The 20,754-nt window shown below is 36.9% G+C and overlaps 1 protein-coding gene across 4 annotated transcripts in view; it reads right to left on the reverse strand.

Moving 5' to 3' along the window:
* SENP2 (SUMO specific peptidase 2) overlaps window positions 1-20,754 on the reverse strand; it is a 35,076-nt gene that overhangs the window by 11,331 nt on the left and 2,991 nt on the right. For 2 of the 4 annotated variants that reach the window (XM_027538926.1, XM_027538943.1), the window contains exons 3-14: window positions 17,799-17,932; window positions 17,080-17,146; window positions 15,333-15,423; window positions 11,774-11,942; window positions 9,856-9,959; window positions 8,512-8,606; window positions 7,732-7,789; window positions 7,006-7,069; window positions 4,890-5,066; window positions 2,926-3,057; window positions 1,532-1,735; window positions 390-469 (exon numbers count right to left, since the gene is read on the reverse strand). In XM_027538926.1, the coding sequence (XP_027394727.1) occupies window positions 390-469; window positions 1,532-1,735; window positions 2,926-3,057; window positions 4,890-5,066; window positions 7,006-7,069; window positions 7,732-7,789; window positions 8,512-8,606; window positions 9,856-9,959; window positions 11,774-11,942; window positions 15,333-15,423; window positions 17,080-17,146; window positions 17,799-17,932 (1,375 nt within the window). Of the gene's footprint in view, window positions 1-389; window positions 470-1,531; window positions 1,736-2,925; window positions 3,058-4,889; window positions 5,067-7,005; window positions 7,070-7,731; window positions 7,790-7,890; window positions 7,943-8,511; window positions 8,607-9,855; window positions 9,960-11,773; window positions 11,943-15,332; window positions 15,424-17,079; window positions 17,147-17,798; window positions 17,933-20,754 lie in introns of all 4 variants that reach the window. The other 2 variants (XM_027538935.1, XM_027538953.1) reach the window with 1 other exon arrangement.

Genomic DNA, 20,754 nt, shown 5'->3' on the forward strand with positions numbered 1-20,754 from the left:
TTCATGGAAAGCACAGGGACATGAATGAATGGGCTTAAGAAATTGACAGAACTAATTCTCCCCAGCTGACAGCTCTTTACAACATTCAGAATAGTGTATGAACCCCAGAGAAATCTAATTCAAATCACAGGATTCTAACAGGATACATTTTACATATGACAAATTTGTTTTCAATGATGCAATTATATAAGATTTCTCAGTAAAGATCTGATTTGGGGGTTATTTTTAGACAAAAAGACAGATACAAGTCAAGTCCTGAACAACGGAGAAGACAGCCCTCACTACATATTAGACTACAGTACACCAGAGCTTCCAAGGATTAAACAGAAGAAAGACCACATAACGAAGGGTATACTGAGGCAACAGTGAAGCTTTCAGCCTTTACTTACAGGAGAATCTCACAGATCCTGTGGCCTTTTTGTCCCATAGAATCCAGATATTTAAGACACCTTTTTCTTAGGTCTATAGCCTATAATGGAAAAATGCAACATCCAGAAACAACCATAACAAGGAGAATTTTATTTCTAAAAAGAAAAGCATCTTTTAAACATCAATATATGTACCAACATGAGTGGATTTCTAAGACACATTGTTCATAAAACATCACAGATGACATGAGCTCCAGGCATATAAAATTATATTTTTCTATTCCTACAGAAAGGCCTAGAAACTTATTCCTCAAAACATTAGTGGTCCTCTCAGAGTGATGAGCTGCATTCTGGGGTTTTTAGGGTTTTTTGCCTTTTTCTTTATACTTGTACAATAAACCTGTTATCATCTTCTAAACAAAAGTAACAAAATAACCCATGTGTACTCACACTCTTTTCTACTAAAACTGAAAGCTCCTCCACTACACAGACTCTTCTAGCTTTCAAAACTGTTCAATTAAAGAACTAAGATACGACTCTACAGAGTATGCCTTTAACATATACTACTGGACTCTCAGTGGACAGAAAAGAGTCACCTTCATTACGGGCACACTTCATTTTATTGTATTTGGCAGATACTGTAGTTCTCACAAATTGAAGGCTGGTGGCAATCCTGCATTGAGCGAGTCTATCAGTGTCATTTTTCTAACACTGAAGTGTTAACAGGAAGTGTTTATTTGCTCACTTCACGTCTCTGTGTCATATCGTGGTAATTCTTCAAAATATTTCAAACTTTTCATCACTGCTATACTTGTTACAGTGATCTGTGAACAGTGGTCTTTGATGCTACTATTGTGAAAGGATTACAACTCACTGAAGGCTCAGGTGATGGTTAGCATAAAAAGTATTAATTGATAAAGTATTTTTTAATTAAGCTATATGCATTGGTTTTTAGATATGATCCTACTGCAGACTTAACAGACTACAGTGTAAACTTAACTTTTATAAGCACTGGGAAACCAAGAAATTGATGTGACTCACTTTACTGAGATATTTACTTTACAGTGGTGGCCCGTAACCAAGACTGGAATATTACTGAGGTATTCCTGCTTTTAACAAAACAGTCATTATCCAAACTCCAACAGTTAAGCCTCTCAACTTACCACCAGGCTCCAATGTACCTTCCGATGAATAGGCACCAGAATTAGTTCCTGTTCAAAGAGACTGACCCCTTTGGTCCATCTTTTCACTGCTTGGTAACCCCCAGACTTTAATTTCGGATAGAAGAAAGTACTGAATGCATAAAGTGCTGGATACCCTTGCCTTTTATTTCTTTCCACCAGGAGATTCATGTAAAAATTAATGACCTATAATACGAAGAGAGTAAACATTGGAATATGGCAAGTATATTATCAAAACTCGATTTCTACCTGAGTAGGATGAATTAGAAATAAGACACTAAGGGAAGGGACAGAAGATAAAAGGGCTATCTATGACAGAAGATGGAAAGCAAAAAATGATCAGTGTAAAATGGGATGGATTAAGAAGGAATGAGATTGTACTTCTGAGGCATATGAGTAAGAGAGCCAAGAGAAAGAACTCAAGGAGAAATTCTGCAACAACTAAAAGGTGTATGTAACTACACCACACATAAAACATGCAGAAATATTAACTGAAAGTGAATTTTACATAAATTATACCTCAATTTTTAAAAACTCATTGGAAAGAAATACACCAAAACAATAGTTATTTTGTTTGCTTTTGAGTTGTGCCATTTTTTGTTTTCATAGAAATATGTACTTTTAATCATTTTTAATTGAAATATAGTTGATTTACAATATTTCAGATGTATAGCAAAGTGATTCAATTCTACATATATTCTTTTTCAGATTCTTTTCCATTATAGATTATTACAAGAGAGCTGTGCCACTTTTGAATGATAATATTGTTCCTTCACTTTTCCTATATTTTCTAAATTTTTTATAATAAACATATTGCATTTATAATATGAAACAGAAATGTTCTACTTCTACAAGAATGTGTTTATATGCCATGAGTCATGGCAAGAGGAAAGGAAGGCAAAGGGAGAAAATGCAGGGGGCTGCACAGCTGGGTAAAGGATCAACCAGAAAACTGGTAAGAACTAACACCTAGCTTTAGGTGAAGATGTAACAATACAAGACAATTAGGCAAATTTTTATACTTATCACTCAAATGAAATAAAGAAACACATATGGCTCGTGTAAGAATTCATCTAAAATAAATGATCACTTGTCTGCTTCCTTCCATTTATCAGTTGCACCCAGGGTTCATAAAAATGTCACTAATAAATGAAGATGTAGATGAAACAAAGCAGAGGCAGAAGAGGGAAACATTGCTAATTAAAGGCAGCGAACAATCAGAATTAACTATCTTTTCAAGGTTTAAGATGTGTTTGTTTTAGGTAAACTAAAGCTGCCTTACCAATCCCTTCTGTGTAGAAACCACGATGTTGCAGGTAGAAAAGAGTTAAGCATAATGATAGTCCAAGGGGTTAAAAAAAAAAAAGACAACTTACTTCATCATTGAGCCAGTGATAGTTCCTCAAGGTCTGGATATCTCCTCGAGTGATTCGTAATTTGAAAGCACTACTTAGGATCTCATCCTGTGGGCCATGCCCTAGAGCATTACTGATTTCCTTTTCCATGTCCTGAATTATAAAGTCCAGAGGTTGTTACTTTAATAAAGAACCATTATCAGATTCTGAAAGTCTGAGATTGAAAAAAGCTTTTCATCTCTGTAATACTTGACCCTTAAGAAAAACTATCAAAGACCTACTAAATTAAAGGATAAAAAGATTTTAATTCAGGACCACAAAGCAGTCTTACTAATGGTTATAAGAAATGCTAGCCCAATTATTAGCTGCTAGAAAAAGTTATTGGGTAAAAGTGTTTGAAGTATAGTCTCAGTTATCCTACTACCATTTATTGAGCACCATGAGCCAAGCACGTACCAGATGCTTGAAGTGCATCATTGATCCCTATCTGTGGGGAAAGTACTATCACCATTATTGGTGACACCAATAATGGTAATGTCACCATTTGGTAATGTCACCATTACCATTATAGAAGAGGTAAACCTCAGAGAATTTTGGTTACATGCAGAGTCATATGATGATTAAAAAACAGAGCCAAGATTTGAACCAGGAAGTCTAACTCCTGAACTTTGTTCTCATTTCACAACACTATAAAAGCATTTTCATACTTTCCCTAACTATCTCCTGAACCTTGATTTTAAAAAATCAAAGTAATAAAATTAGGGCATCAAAGAGATCATTCTATCCATTTCTGATGTGAAGAGAATAAGCAGAAACTAGAAAACTAGGCAGCAGTCTGGCAACTGAGTCCTTATTGAATAGATGGCATCATTTTTCTAAAAAACTACACAGATAAACATAAATTTATGCTATAAGCCTGAATCTACAAACCAACTAGAAACTTTCATCCAAATATTTTCACTTCTGCTTTCTCTACCACTCTACACAATTTTGCAACTTTATGGATCTTTCTCTCCACCTGCATGCCCAATACATAAAAAGTGCTCAATAGATAATCACCTAATAGGACATATGCTAAGACAACAATGGAGGAGCCAAAATATGGGCTCACTTTTAAAATGAGAATTTTTAACTACCTTCATTTCCTTGTTTTCTACAAGTTTTTACTTATTTGTTGTACAATGATCAATCAAAGGGGCATTTTAGAGAACCATAATCACTTAGCAAACATTGCAATGAAGGGGAGTTCCCTGGCAGTCCAGTGGTTTGAACTCAGCACTTTAACTACCAGAGTCTCAGTTCCAACCCTGGTTGGGGAACTGGTATCCCATAAGCTGTGCAGCACGGCCAAAAATAAGTAAATAAAATAAAATGTTAAAAAGACAAAAACAAAAAAACTGCAACAAATCTCTTTGTAATGTCAAACTCATACTACATAACTCAAAATACTTTAAGCTTAGAAAAAGAATCTACAAAGAATCCATTATATTCCAAGATACGTGATAATTCTGTCCACTCACATTTGCTGAAATTAATCTAATCCCTTAGGCCACTTTTACAGATCAAGATGCTAAAGCTGAAACTCCAGTACTTTGGCCACGTCATGCGAAGAGTTGACTCATTGGAAAAGACTCTGATGCTGGGAGGGATTGGGGGCAGGAGGAGAAGGGGAGACGACAGAGGATGAGATGGCTGGGTGGCATCAGTGACTCGATGGACATGAGTCTGAGTGAACTCCGGGAGTTGGTGATGGACAGAGAGGCCTGGCGTGCTGCGATTCACGGGGTCCCAAAGAGTTGGACACGACTGAGCGACTGAACTGAACTGAATGATCAGTGTATCGACCTGCCCTTGGGCCTGATTTCCTTCACACATACATTCCCTAGCCTGGAGAAACTCCTCAAAACAAAACATGCACTCAAGCCTTGAATAACTAAGGTTATTTAAAAACATGCCTCTTATTTGATTAACATAAGAAACAATACCTCTGTAAGTTCAAGAAGATCATCTGTCCTTTTATCCCTGTCTTTGTTTGAGCAATTTTTTTCTTTTGTCTCAAGTATTGACATTTTCCTCCTGAGTAAGCCATTGCTTCCACTACCCAGGCGGAGTCGGGCTGACACTTCTTCAGACAGGTCGGGTTCCAGCTGAAGTCCCCTCCTCTGGTTAAAAAAAATTCCCATATTCTACTGACATGTTTGATATTTGTATATATACACATACATAAAACATGAAATATAAAACAGCACCATTATTTTGAAAGAAAAGAGAATTAGTAAATCCCCAAATGAGTAAAGTACAAAAAGCGTTATCTGCCTGTCCCTACAAGAGGAAATAAAAACTTCAAGACCTAAGGTTCACAAACAAGACACCTCAATTATAAACCATGAAACAGAACATTCATCATTTTCCCAGGAGGTAGCAAGAAAATTTGGAGAAGGCAATGGCAACCACTCCAGTACTCTTGCCTGGAAAATCTCATGGATGGAGGAGCCTGGTAGGCTGTAGTCCATGGGGTCGCTAAGAGTCGGACACAACTGAGAGACTTCACTTTCACTTTTCACTTTCATGCACTGGAGAAGGAAATGGCAACCCACTCCAGTGTTCTTGCCTAGAGAATTCCAGGGACAGAGGAGCCTGGTGGGCTGCTGTCTATGGGGTCGCAGAGTCAGATACGACTGAAGCACCTTAGCCACAGCAGCAGCAAGAAAATTATTTTCACTTATCTCAACTAAAAATAATATAGTCAAAAGATATATTGAAAAACTTTAAAAAAGCAAAATATATGACCCTTAATCCTATCACTCAAAATAAACCACGGGTGGACTTCCGTGGTGATCCAGTGGTTTTAAGAATCCATCTGCCAATGCGTGGGACATGGGTTCGAATTCTGGTTCAGGAAGATCCCACATACCTCAGGGCAGCTAAGCCCCTGTGCCACAACTACTGAGCCCATGCTCCAGAGCCTGTGAGCCACAACTACTGAAGCCCAAGCACCCTAGAGCCTTGCTCGGCAACAGAGAAGCCACCACAATAAGAAGCCTGCACACCAGAGCACCAGAACTAGAGTAGGCCCCGCTCATTACATCTAGAGAAAGCCCACACACAGCAATGAAGACATAGCACAGCTAAAAATAAATAATAAAAATTGTATATTAAAATAAATAAATAAATAAAAATAAACCACTGCTATTTTTATACTAGGTAAACTTGTTCTTAGTATAAAAACAGTGGACTGGTTCAAAACTGGGAAAGGAGTATGTTAAGGCTGTATATTGTCACCCTGCTTATTTAACTTATATGCAGAGTACGTGTGAAATGCTGGGCTCGATGAAGCATAAGCTGGAATCAAGTTTTTGCAGGGAGAAATATCAATAACCTCAGTTATGCAGATGACACCACCCTTATGGCAGAAAGTGAGGAGGAACTGAAGAGCCTCTTGAAGGTGAAAGAGCAGAGTGAAAAAGCTGGCTTAAAACTCAACATTTGTAAGAAGATTTGTAATAGTTTCAAGTAAATATGAAATCTTGAATCTGAAAAGTCCTAAACAAATATTTTCCCTAAAGATGTATGGGCTTCCCTCCCAGGTGGCGCTAGTGATAAAGAACTTGCCTGCCATGCAGGAGACATAAGAGACGCAGATTCAATCCCTGGGTCCAGAAGATCCCCTGGAGGAGGGCATGACAACCCACTCCAGTATTCCTGCCTGGAGAATCCCATGAACAGGGGAGCCTGGTGGGCTACAGTCCATGGGGTCGCAAAGAGGCGGACATGACTGAAGCAACTTAGTGCACACAGCACAAAGATGTACGGTTTTAAAAAAAATCTCCAAAAGAAGCCAGGCAACACAGATAAGGGCTGAGATGGAGCCAAGCTGGTCTCTCTCACAAAGGTGGCTACTGCACAGAGATAAAAATCTGGCAACTTAGAAGAAAGCCAAAGGTGTGTATCTTCAATGCTTGCTGCTTTTTCAAGCAAAATAATGGAATTAGAAATTAAAGTAACAAATATCATCTTTCTTATTTTTCATGGGCACCAAAATTTTAATGAAGTCACGTGAAAGAAGCAAAGGCATAAAATTTAACTGAGGTTTCTACTTACACATTCATTTTCTAGTCTGATTCCAACTGTCTTTTCTGTATCAGAAATTTTCCCCTTTGAACACCTGAGGAAAAAAACTGAGAAATTACAGACTGGATGATTTTAATCTGGTACACATTAAACTAGTTTTAGAAATAAGATTTAATAATTAGTAACAAATATTGCCTTGAGTTTATATAGTCCTCTAAACCAAAAGTTAGCAAAATTTTTCTAAAAAGGATCAGCTCATAAGTATCTTAGGCTTTGCAGGTCTTTTGGTTTCTGTCATATCATCTCAACTTTGTTGTTTTCAAGCAGCCCTACGTAGCATGTAAATGAATGAGCATGACTGTGTCCAATAAAAATGTACTTACAAACAGGTAGACCAGATTTGGTCCATGGGCCACAGTTTACCATACTCTGCTATAAATGGACCAGCAACTAAAATCCTAAGGCACAGAGAACTGCCTTCACTGTTCATATACTTGAGATGCTGATCACTAGGTCACTAGAACTACCCACCACACTCACAGTCTTATCTCAGCAGCACTCACTGATGCCTCCCAACCCCTAACGTCTAGGAGAGAAGGGCACCCTCCCAAGCTAGGGTGGGCATCTTACACAAGAGCTACCTATATACCCACATATGCTGACTGACTGCCAGAGCTGAGGAGAGTTCACAGTTTCACAGATGTGGTTACTCTTAAATACAGTTTATAAAGTAAGAAAATAATGTCAGGGACTTTCCTTGCAGTCCAGTGGTTAAGACTCCACGCTTCCACTGAAGGGGTCACGGGTTCAATACCTGGGTGGGGAAGTAAGATCCCACAAGCCGAGCAGTGCGGCCAAAAAAAGAAAGAAAGAAAATATGTCAAAAGAGAAGTTAGAATAAACCGAACGGTGTACCTCTTTTCACTTCTCACTGAACACAGAGGTCCCCTTGTTTCAACAACTCTATCTGTGAGAATGGTAAAAAAAAAAAAAGTGTTTCCTTTGTTAATCAATCATATAGCTAGCATTTCACCTTAGTCTCCAAAGTATGAAAATACTCATTTACACTGAAATGCTAAAATGGATTCCAAAGAGATTAGTGTTTATACAAATTAAGTTGCTAAAAAATGCTGCATAAATCTCTTTCTCCTTTACATATAATCTTTAGTGTAAACCGGCTAACATCTGCTTATTTAGTAAGCTATCACTTAGTGTTATTTAGTGAATAGCAAGTGGAAAAAAACAAGGATATTAATACAGGAATACAACAAAACTAATTTTAGGCTCACAAAATATATGCTACAATATAGGAGCTAGGAAAAATAATCAAGAGGTTATTTTATAGATCAGCTTTAACTTGAAATAGTTTTCTTACTAAATTACTAGTACTGGGTAAGTCAACAGCCTGGGGTTTGACAATGTTTTAAAGTTTGGTACACCATCTTTCAATAGTATTACATTTTTCAATTTTATATGCTTTTGAACTAAGTTCAACATATTAAGGGTATTAAGATAGGGCTAAATCTGGGAACTCACATTGCTTTGGAACAAACTGAGTTGTTTTGACTCCATGACTTTGCTCTTCCCCCCAGCCTTTGGTCTTTAATGTGTCCATCTGACTTCTTTGAGAACTTAGAAACACAAAAAGTGAAGATCAGATATAAAAGGAAAATCTATCGTAAGTATTCACTGTCTCTACCTGGCAAACTTCTCTAGACAAGAGTTACTGATTACCCTGAAATGTCAACTCACAAGAGAGAGATCACAATATAGTATCATCTGAGACCAGGATAAAAGGAGTCTGATCCTGATTCTAATATTCCAGCCAAGATACCTAACCTCCAGTTTCTCTACCATAAAACTGGATGTTTTCAATTCCCAAAGCCACCTTGACTGAAAAATCTCAGAATGATAATACCCAAGTTAAAAAATGAAAGATTTTAAATGATATACTGAAATGCATCCCAAAACAACACATTAAAAGCCGAATGACAAAACCAATAGTTCATCCTGCTGCTTCCAACAGTGGGTAGTCAAAATGGAAAAAAACAGGAACATTTTGACTGACTAAACTCAGCATTGTTTTGAAGTTCACAACCAAAGTTAAAATTTCCAAATAATCCCTTGTTATTTCTGCAATCAACAAGCTAGATAGTCTTGTGACTTTTTCAACTTATTGTTATATAATCTCTGGGATCCCCCTCTGTGTATTCTCACACCACTTACTAGAATTATCAAGTAGACCTCAATCCTGAGCTCACATAATCTTTGTCCCCTTTCTACAGAGAAATAAAAGGCCAGACATCAATTCCTTGTACCATTCTCAACTATTTGGTGGACTCAGCACATTTAAGTAACATGTAGTCTTACAAGGAACATTTGTTATGACTTGGGGTGACTTTAATCTTATCTGTAGAGTGGAGAGTTTCCAACTGTGCTAAGATCCATCCACTAAGATGCCTTAGGGACAATCTGTCTTTAGAGGCAGTGATGGGAGGAATAAGGGGAGGTAAGGGAGGAAAAGGCAGGGGAGAAGAGGAGGAGAAAGGAAGACAGAGATTGTGAGAAATGTGTGTGTTAGGGAGGCTGAAAAAACACTCTGCTCCCTGGGAATCCAACTTCAACCAATGATTTCACTTTTCTATATCAGAGTTTCATGTAACAGTTCACTTGAACAAAGGACTCAAAAGCGAACAGAAAATTATATTTTGTAAAACCACTGTTCTATATAATCCATCACTAGATACAATGTTCAAATTATAGGACTCCTGCTTTCAGTATTAATCTCTTTTTTCAACAAGCCTTTCCCAACAATCCCCTCTACAAAAATAAGAAAAAAAGTTGTCTGGCAAAGCATTTATCTTGTTAGCTCATCTTTACCTTTGATGAGTTGAAGTTATAGGAGAAACACAATTTCCATGACCACCTTCTTTAAGTCGCTCCAATAACCTCTGGTATTTCTCTCTTTCTTCTTTTTGAACACCCTAAGTAAAACAAAGCATTTAGGTAACTACTAGCACATCAAACCTATAATTAAATCATAAACAAAGACTAAGAGGTCAAACGCAGCTTATGAATGTTTCATTCACCAGCACATTCCTTTTTTTATCTCAGTGTTCTTTTAACTCCTTTGATTTTACTTACCAATTTTATAACTTGAAAAGAGAAAGCCCCCCAAAATCTGGCCCCTTTTGAAACACTGTATTAACAAATGGGAACTGTTGGTGAGCTATTCACTTCAGCCCATTTCACTCATTTATATTATTTGCTGGACCCTGATAGCATGTGAGTTTTTGACAGTGGAACTAGGTTAACCATAAAAAAAAACTCAGCACAAATAATCCACTTGCACATTCAGAACATTCAACTTCCAAAATGGAACTGGTCTTACCAAAGACACCACTAACCCTCTATGGCCAGATCTAACAGACACTCTTTCAGCCCTTCTGTCACTTGACCTCTCCAGCTCTTCACCTTGCCACCCTCACCTTGCCTTCCTGGACAATAAATTCTCCTGATCTCTTGAAGACTATCTTTTCAGTCTCCAGTAAAGATTATTTCTTCTTCCTGCCTTTAACTGTTGATGGTTCTGCAGATTATCTCTTCTCACACTACATTCTCTGAGTAATCTCTTCAACTCCCTTGATTTATCCAACACCAATATGCAGAAGATTCATAAATGTGTCCCTAGCCCTGTCTTCTTCTCAAAACTCCCATCACGCATATCCAGGAGTCTAAGGGATATGTCTGCTTGCATGTTTCACAAGCACTTTAAACTTCCAGTACTGAAGTGATCATCTTCCCCTAAATACCTAGGGTATCTTGGCATAAACTTATCCAAGATTGAAATCTGGGACTCAGGTTCTTCCATCTAAACTTATATCACACTTAACCAGTAAATAAGTTCTTGATAATATTACCTCGCAATATTTCTAGAATACAGCCTGTATATTCCCATATATATCTTCTCAGTCCCTGAATTCTCATCTGCTGCTGCTGCTGCTGCATCGCTTCAATCATGTCTGACTCTGTGCGACCCCATAGACGGCAGCCCACCAGGAGGAGATATTAAAGCACTTTAATACCTTTCCTTAAAACCCCCTCCAGGGCTGCAGTCCATTGCTTTCGCTGCCTACATTTTTTCTGACTACATCACACAATTTAATGTATAAGCTCCTAGAGAACAGAGACAATATTTTATTCAATTTTGAATTGCTGGGACCCAAGTAAGTATTTCTTTGATGAACTAAATTAAGTGGTTGAGAAAACCATTTAGCAAATTACAATAGGTGATGGTCTAGGGGAAATGCCAGAGACAGGAATAGTTCTAAATTCTCCCAAAGTAGTGAAGACTTCAAGAAGGAAAGGAAGACTGCTGATGAACACATCACACTAAGTGCCCTGAAAACCTAAGGACAAAACAGACATGTACACCATTTACATTCCTTACTTAATCACAGTTATTACAGCTTATGAAAGAAACAAGTTAGAATAATTCAGGCATCTAAAACAAAGAAATCTATAATCATATCTTTTCCTAACATGATTACTTTTCCTTTCTTTTACCTGAAAACTGACTAAATTACAATACGTATAGAATATCTCTAGAAAGATACATAGAAGTATCAAACAGAAGCCAGATACAGGAGGGAGAGTGGGAAATTTACAGTCCCTGTACATCCTTTTGAATGGATCCTTATTATCTTTTGAATTTTGTACCACAGAATATATATTATTTATTGCCACCGACCCCCAATTCCTAAAATTACTTTAGCGAGATCACGCTAAAAGGGCTTACCTCCTCCACAGTACAATGAGGACGCCTCAGACCCTTGCCACCCTCTTCAGAAATCATCTCTGTTACAACCTGCTCCTGAGGCCTCCACATTAAAGAACTCTCTGGATTGCCTTTGTTGTGGCGACGGCCACCTGGTCTTCTAGTATAGCCTTCTGAGCTCAAAGCAAAACTGAGAAAAATAAGAAAAGAAAAAACAGTTACTCCCAAACTGCTTAAATTACTGGAGTTTAAGCTCCAGGCCATCCTGTGATTAAGCTGACTCAGGTTAAGCTTGCTCCTGACAACTACCATTCACAAAAATCAGATCTCTGGAGTAGAGGGCACCACAAAATTCTGTGATAGAATGTCTATTAAATGTAAATGTCTACTAAAACTAAGATGAACCACCAGGGCTGCCACATGAAAGCCTCTGCCCTCTTCCTCATGCCCAGTTTTCCAACTCCAAATCTGGCTTCAGCTCCCTATTACACTACATACCCTCCTCTGGTACTGCACTTTTCCTATAGTCATTTGGCACCACTGCAATTAAGTATTGGTGTGATTGTTTAATGTCTGCAACCCACACTCAAGTTTAAACTCCATGAAGACAGAGATTTCATCCTTTCACCACTGTATCCTGGTACCTGAGCTAAGTCAAAAGGCACTCCATCAGTGTCTGCTGAATAGCAAACTAATGAACAATAAATTAATAAATGCTAAAGAATCAGAAGCCATGAAACCCCCACCTAGTCACTGTTGCTGCTTGCCTCTCCTGACATTACCAATAACGGAACAAACTGACATCATGTCACTCCTGATATGGTATTTAACAAAGGACACAACAAGGACCTCCTTGGCAGTCCAATGGTTAAGACACCAAGCTCCCACTGCAAGGGGCGTAGGCTTGATCCCTGGTTGGGGAACTAAGATCCCACATGCTTGATGGCAGGGCCAAAAAAAACGAAAGGACACTATATCACGTAGGCAGTATCTTTACCAAAAAAATTTGCATGATCTTAAACAAATCATGAGAAAATGTCGCTTTGTACACTTTAAAAATATTCATGCTATTACAAAGTGAGACGAGGGGTTGTTCTAGATTAAAGGAGATCAAAGAGACATGAAAATTAAATATAATACATGATCCTGCCCTGAATTGTGGGCCAGAAAAAATAATCTCTGTAATAGAGAAATTTAAATAAGATTATATAATAGTATTACATCAATGTTAAATTTTCTGATTTTGGTAATCTAGGATTATATAAGTGAATGTCCTCATTCTTAGAAATAAACAGTCAAGTACTTATGATTAAAGGGGTATGAGTCTAAGATGTACTCTCAAATGAATCAGCAAAAAACATTATGTACATATAACACAGAATGATAAAGCAAACTGGCAGAATGGTAACAACTGGTGGGTCTAGGTCAAATCTATTCACCTACAGAGTTTCAGAATACATGAAGCTAAAACTAACATAACTGGATAGGAGAAATAATCAAGTCCACAATTACAGCTCAAAACATCAACACTATATTCATCAATCATCAAAAAAGTAGACAGAAAATCAGTAAACATTATCAGCAAATAACTGATATTTATAGAACACTCCACCAACAGTAGCACAATACACATTCTTCTCAATGCACACTGAATAACACCCAAACTACATACTCTTGTACATAAACAAATGTTAACAAATTTATTTTTATTGTTCATATTTTGGCTGCACTGTACAGCATGCAGGATCTTAGTTTCCCAACCAGGGATTGAACCCATGCCGCCTGCAGTGGAAGTACAGAGTTTTAATCACTGGACTGTCAGGGAAGTCCCAAATGTTAAAACATTTAAGAGAACTGACATCATACTAAGTATATTCTCTGACCATATGAAATTATGCTAGAAATCAATAACAGAAAATATCTGAAAAGGCCCAAACATGTGGAAATTAAACAATTCTAAATAATTAAACTTTTAAACTTCTAAATAATCACAGGTTAAAGAGGAAGAGTACAAATGAAGAGTAAAATGAGGAGTATAGGCCTGCTGTTTTGTAGAATTAACTTTATTTCAGCTTAACCAGTTTTCTTGTAATTACATTCAGATTATTGATCTTTGCAGGAATACTACAGTAGGTGATGATGTCTTGCTCAGTGCAATGTATCTGGAGGCCAAGACGTCAGTCTGCCCACAGTAGGTGATTTAAACTTTGTTCTTTTGGTTGTGGTGTCAGGCAGGTTTCTCCATCGAACTTTTACTTACTACTTCCAGCTCAACTGATGATCCCTGTATAAATCAGTTATTACTGTGATAGTTACAAGATGGTGATTTTCTAATTCCATCATTCCTTCTATCCTTAATAGTTAGCATCCAACTTAAAGGTCTTTTCCTCTCACATTATGTATTTATTTATTAACACATCTATATTCCTGTCGAATAAAGATGAAATGAATAAAATTTGATGTTTAACTGTCCCTAAATGTTGAAGCATCCTTTAATTGCTAGCACAAGATGTTCCATGATCATTTTTTACTATCTTTCCTAACAGACCCAGGTATCAAACCTGGGTCTCCTTCACTGCAGGCAGATGCTTTACCATCTGAGCCACCAGGGAAGCCTCCTTACCCTATAATTAGCCATTTATCCAAGTCCAGGGAGCCTTACTTTTTAAAGTTAGTGTCTCATTTTCAAACATGAGTGGATAGCCAGGGATTATCAGATATTTGAATAAGAAAAGGTAAGACCAAAATAAACCAAAGGAGGAATTCAAAGGAAGCAGGCAAAACAAGGAGAAGTAATTGTAAAATAATGAACAGCTTAAAAAGATAAAAGTTACTGCATCTCTGTAATAAGAACCCAATGCTTGGAGAAAGAAAAAGTCATGGGGAGTACGGAGGGGGAGGATGCTTACAAATTAAAAACTATGAAGCCAAAAATATATATACGCATATATGTATATGTATATACGTATGTATATATTTTTAAATAAAAGATCTTTTTTAAAAGGGCAAGGATAACAACAAAAGAGAATATATAGAAAAATTATATCAATCCAGGAGGTCCAATATCCAAGCAACAGAAATTCTAGAAAGTCAGAACATAAAAAGGAGAAGAAAATTACTAATAAAATAATAATAGTTCATTGCATACATGATTTCTGCACTGTTCTGTATGCTTATTATTCTTCAAAAAAAGTTTATGAGTGACAATTCTTTTTAAAAGGGGAATTCCCTGACAGTCCAGTGATTAAGATGCCGTGCTTTCACTGTCGAGGGCCTGGGTTTGAGCCCTGGTTGGGGAACTAAGGTCCCACAAGCTGCACAGCATGCCCACAAATAAAAATTAAAATAATTAAAAAAAAAAGTTTTTCAAAAGTATATAAGCATATTATACAGTAGAAAAGAGTAACCTGTACTTGAGTACAAGTCTCTCATCAGCTATATGATTATTTGGCAAGTTACTAACCACAAAGTACTTATTTACTAAGATTACACAATAGAATAAAAGCGAAAATGCCCAGCAAGAATGAGCACTTAAAAATTACCAAGTTTCCATTTACAGAAGGGCAGAATTAATGCTTACCCTAAGGAAGGCAGGACTCTGCGTGGCTGATCTCGAGTTACTGTCACTCTGATCTTTGGATAGTCACTTATTCCATTAGGAGATTTATTACCTATTTTTAAAAACCATTTGTAATTGTAAAAGAAAAACACAAAGAAACCTGTGAACAGTATGCATTAGAAAAGAAAATCCATAAGCAGTCTATACAGTAGAACTAAATAATTTTTTTTTCAAATTCTGTTATTATCTAGCACAAATTCTGTAAAAGTTAAAGGAAAAGCAATAGCGTTTAATCTGTCTTTGCTCTCAGGTAGGCAGTAATAATTCACAGGAAAGCTTTACTAGTTTTGCTTGCTGGGGCTAACAAGAGGCATGAGGAACTTAAAGATTATAAACTCTTTGTAATCTAGTCAAATTGAGTAAATTTTTTAAATTGTTTCTTCTTCTCAAGAAAACAGAAGTATTTTTAAATGAAAATCTGCTATGTTACTACATTTACCAGAAGTTTCCAATACCTGTGCGATGGTCACTATACTTCAGCCACATTTTCTGCTGGAGCTACTACAGGGCCTTGGAGTGCAAAGAGATTAAAGCTGAACTTGTTTAAGTCAGTAGCAGCAAAACTTAAACTGACCTGCATTCATTTGTTTGGAAAGCCTGACTTGAATCGGTGTTCAATCCTGTGGGGTTCTGTGTGTGTGCTTAGTGGCTCAGTCATGTCTGACTCTTTGTGACCCCATGGACTATAGCCTGCCGGGCTCAGGATTCACCAGGCAAGAACACTGGAGTGGGTTGCCATGCCCTCCTCCAGGGGATCTTCCCAACCCAGGGATCCAACCCAGATGTCCCGCATTGTAGGCGGAGTTGTTGGGATTCTTTAAATATTAAATAAACAAAGAAAAAATAAAAAGAAAAAAAAGAAAAAGAAAAAATTCCCAAAAACACGTCCAAGAGTTACAGATTAGAGACTGTGGATTTCTTTACGAAAGAACTCTGCTCTAGGAATACCTGTGCTTCTCTCAATAGGCTCTGCATACCCACAGAAACATAGTGCTAGTACTTCAGACACGAGGTAAATCTGGTATCTCCTCTATATGTCAATTTTCTGAATGCACAATTTCTCTAAAAGCTTTTTCCCTCTTTCTTTCAAACTGTTCAAGCCTATCTGTGTAGCACAGATCACAGTCATCTTCAGGACTCTGTCTTCCTATTTTTTCCTGTCAGGGAATTTTATATCATATATAAAATAATTACAATTCAGTTTGGGGGTCTCAGGATGATACAGAGATTCCTAATCCACAAAACTATGAGAACTGGGAACCTCAGGTTACTCCCCAATCAGATGATGTCCCTCAAAGGCAAGGTTTTATTATTTTGCTATTTTATTGTTGTTTTGTTACTTTGCTATTAAAGTTTTACTATTGTTATTTTGTTACTAAAGGTTTTATTATTTTGTTATTCCTGATAATTTAGCAGAGTGCCTAACATAAAGTAAGCGCTCAGGTAACATTGTTTTTGTTTTGTTTTTTCTTTTTAATGAATAAGCCCTGATCTAAGTCACATTAAAGACACTGATAAAGCAAATAGGAATCATAACAGTAAATTCAAAGACAATACTAAAGGAAAGCTATTGGCTTTTTAGAATGGTAGAGACTATGTCTATGCTTTCATCCAAAGCCAAATCAGTGTTTTCCTTTCATATTCCCAAAACTCAGAGAAAAGAAGTGGGAGGAGGAAGGGGAAACAGAAATATTTTTGACCACCTTACCCAGTTTTAGCATGTTGTTCCAGGATCCAGAACCGTTCAGTTCAGAAGATGAAGAGTTTGAAAACACCTTGAAATCAAAAAGAATCACCTCTGTAATAACTCTTAGAATTTAAATAAGTTTTAATATGAAAAAAAAAAAATCACTCTGCTGGTAATGATTTAGTTACCTCACAGAAGAAATTTCATCAATTATACCAAAAGTTTAATTTGTCAAGACTCACAAAATGACATAAAAAGTAACAACTGAAGATTCTTCACACATACTTAAATGAAAAAGCAGATGTAGAGTTGACCCTTGGTCAACAGAGTCTGAACTGTGTGGATACAATTAAATGAGGATTTTTTCAATAGTAAATACTAAAGCATTACATGATTACCAGTTGGGAATCCATGCATGCGAGACTTTAGATATGGCAGAACCATGGATCTGGAAGGCCAACTACTGAATTTTTGACTATGTGGAGAGGTGGGGCCCATAACCCAAGCATTCTTCAGGGGTCAACTCTATTAGTAATTAGGCTCTTTATAAATATTTTTTAGATCTATAATCTCTTAACCTTTAATTATTTCATTTCTATATAAAGGCTAATTAAGACATGAACATTTCAGAAAGAAGTCATTCTACACATTAATTCCTAAAAAGAGAATATTTCTAAAATTTAACTTCAATGATTAAGTACAAAGACTAGTAGCTCCAATGAAACCTTATCCTCACTGACCTCTCCTGAAGGGACCACATTCCGTGTTCCATTACAAGCAGAAGTTACCATGGGCTTTGTGGTCAGCTGGAATGGAAATCCAAACAAGCTGGCAGCATTGTACAGACTGGTTTTCACTTGATGAATAAAGCAATCTGGAAAGTGTAATATAGATTACATATACATGTAACTATAGAGTAATTAAGCTTCAAGCAAAAGAAAAATTATATCTTAGAAAAGGCCTCTCTCAATTTTTATTAGTAGTCCTGTCTTCAACCACTGAGAGAAAAAAGTAACTGCAAAAATAATTTTTCTCATATCTGAATATCTGCAATTTCAGCATTGTGACTTTGGAGTTTTTAAGTAAAGTATCTGGGAGGCTACAAAAGCATGAAATCACCACCTAGCAAATTACATACCAATTCACACACACAATAAAGGCCATAAATGACAACTTTCAAGCAATGAGTTCCCCAGAATATATACTGTAAAATAAATCTTTCCTAGAGAGATAAGGGTATAAGTTAGACAAGGTGGAGCATATAGCTACTAGGTATAGCAGAATTCTATAGGAAGCACTACCATTAACTCACTGATTTGTCCTTACTTTTCAGGCAAGTACCAATACAGCTGACCTAAACAACAACTTACCTAGTGCCTGTTTTATCTTGGCTACATTCAGGATAGAAATTAGTGAAGTATAAGACATGTGGTTCCTAGACATCCATGACGGAAACAAGGCTAGCCTATACTGGAGAAGATGTGTTGGAAGACCTCAGACTCATCCCTCCTTGTCACCAAAAATAAAGATTACAAACTAAGTAAATAAATAAGGGTGGAGGGGATAGATTTCAATGCTTTCCCCACTTCCTCCCTTTAGCTCACTATCCCTTTCTCACCTCCTACACTGCTGACTTGTTTTTTACAGTTCCTTTTCTATTTCCTAATTAATGGTGTTCTAAAGCACTAGCCTGAGTGCTTTAGAACCACATTCTGCTTCACAGGAAAACAGCCTGAAAGTGAAAAGGTGGCTTTTAAGCATCAAGCACTCCAGAACATACAAGATATAAAACACTTTCCAGAAAAATAAATGAATAATTTAAACAACAGGAAAGGTGTGCTAAATGGGTAAAGCAGAATCCAATTTTAAGTAATCTGTCACTACAGAATAGTTAGAAGTACCAAATTTTGCAAATGTCTTCTCATTTTAGGAATAGGAAAGAATTTCAGGTTAACCCTCTAATAATGTTGAGGGATAACACTCTCCTGAGCTGTAAGTGGGAGAAAAAGGACTTCAGGAATTGGCACTTACCATCCAGACTGCCATCCAGACCTCAAAGGGCAGGAGGTACTCTTAACATAAATAGTGGGCACAAAATGTACTGTTGTATTTTCCTACAAATTTTGTCAAAATCTGAATGTACTCCAAAATTATATCAAAAGATTTCATATATTAAAAAAAAAGAGAACAAGGTTAGAAGGTCCACTTCATCTGTAAAATGAAGATGAGACCATCTTATTTTGCTGAGACTACACTACATAGACCTCTTTGAATCCCTTTCAACTGTAAGATCGAGTCTGCAATTCTAAGCTCCTCCTTATTTTCATCCTTCCTTTTCTTCTCTCCAAAGCAACCAATAGATTCATACTGTCTGATATAGTAGCCAGTATCCACAAGTGGCTACCTAAGTTTAAATTCAATTAAAACTGAGTCAGTTCCTCAGTTGCATAGCCCCACTTGAGGTGCTTAATAGCCATCAATGCAGAGAGTGGCCAGGACTGCTAGAGACCTTTCCAAGCTGTGCCAGTAAGTATTGTCTCTGTTATCTACTGCTTCCCCCTTGGGAAGTTCCCTTCTATAGTTTCTAGTTAGAAATCTTTATATTTTGTGGAAATCAAGGAAGGAGGGAACTTTAACATAGAAGTCCAAGATAACTGCCAAAATTATTGCAGGAACCTTCTCTAGTATCACTATCAAATCTTTAACCATATACAGTTGTTTATTTACATTTTTCTATAAAATTGACTCTTTTTTTTTGGCTAAACAAAACTGATTCTTTTTTTTCTTTGGCTAAACAAATATATTTATAAAAGGTTACTTTATATTGCTACCATTAATGTAAAGAAACCTCACTTGCCTTATGAGGAAATGAAAACACAATATTAAGTTCTAGATGGGCCTGTTAAAAAAGAGACAATTAGGTGGCGCTAGAATCCCAGAGACAGGGGAGCCTGGTGGGCTGCCGTCTATGGGGTCGCACAGAGACGGACACGACTGAAGCGACTTAGCAGCAGCAGCAGCAGTGGTAAAGAACTTGCCTGCCAATGCAGGAGACCCCTGAGGGGAAGATCCCCTGGAGGAAGTCTTGGCAACCCACTCCAGTATTCTTGCCTGGAAAATCCCTTGGACAGAAAAGCCTGGTGGGCTACAGATATAGGGTCAAAAAGAGTCAGATATGACTGAAGCAACTTGGCACACATGCAACATGTATTACCCAAGTTTTAAATACATGGTAGCATTAAATTAACATGTTTTCTGCTTAAAATAATCAGAAATTAAAATAACTGAAAAAAGATGCAATATTTTTATTAATATGAATAGTTTATAAGATAATTCAGATGTTACTTAATGCTATGAATGTTGGATCTCCTACAATCATTTTGTGAATTATTAGCTCTCCTATGTTTTGGGAATACTGTCCTAATGAATTCAGTATAAATTCCTGTCAAAGTCCCTCTATATTTTGAACTCTCTCTTTTGTCAACTTTTTCCCTAAGTTTTATTTGCTATTTCCTGAATTGCACAACTTTCCCATACTGTTCCCTCTGCCTAGAATGCTTTTTCTTCCTATTGTTCTCTGTTGATATCCCATCTTTCCTTCAAGACTCATCTCACATATTAGCTCCTTCATCAAATATTTATTGAGACTCTTAACCAGAAGAAAACTGGACAGTATTTTGTTACTTCCTTTCTTGT

The sequence above is a fragment of the Bos indicus x Bos taurus genome, chromosome 1 (assembly GCF_003369695.1).
Source record: "Bos indicus x Bos taurus breed Angus x Brahman F1 hybrid chromosome 1, Bos_hybrid_MaternalHap_v2.0, whole genome shotgun sequence".
NCBI classification, from domain to species: Eukaryota; Metazoa; Chordata; class Mammalia; order Artiodactyla; family Bovidae; genus Bos; species Bos indicus x Bos taurus.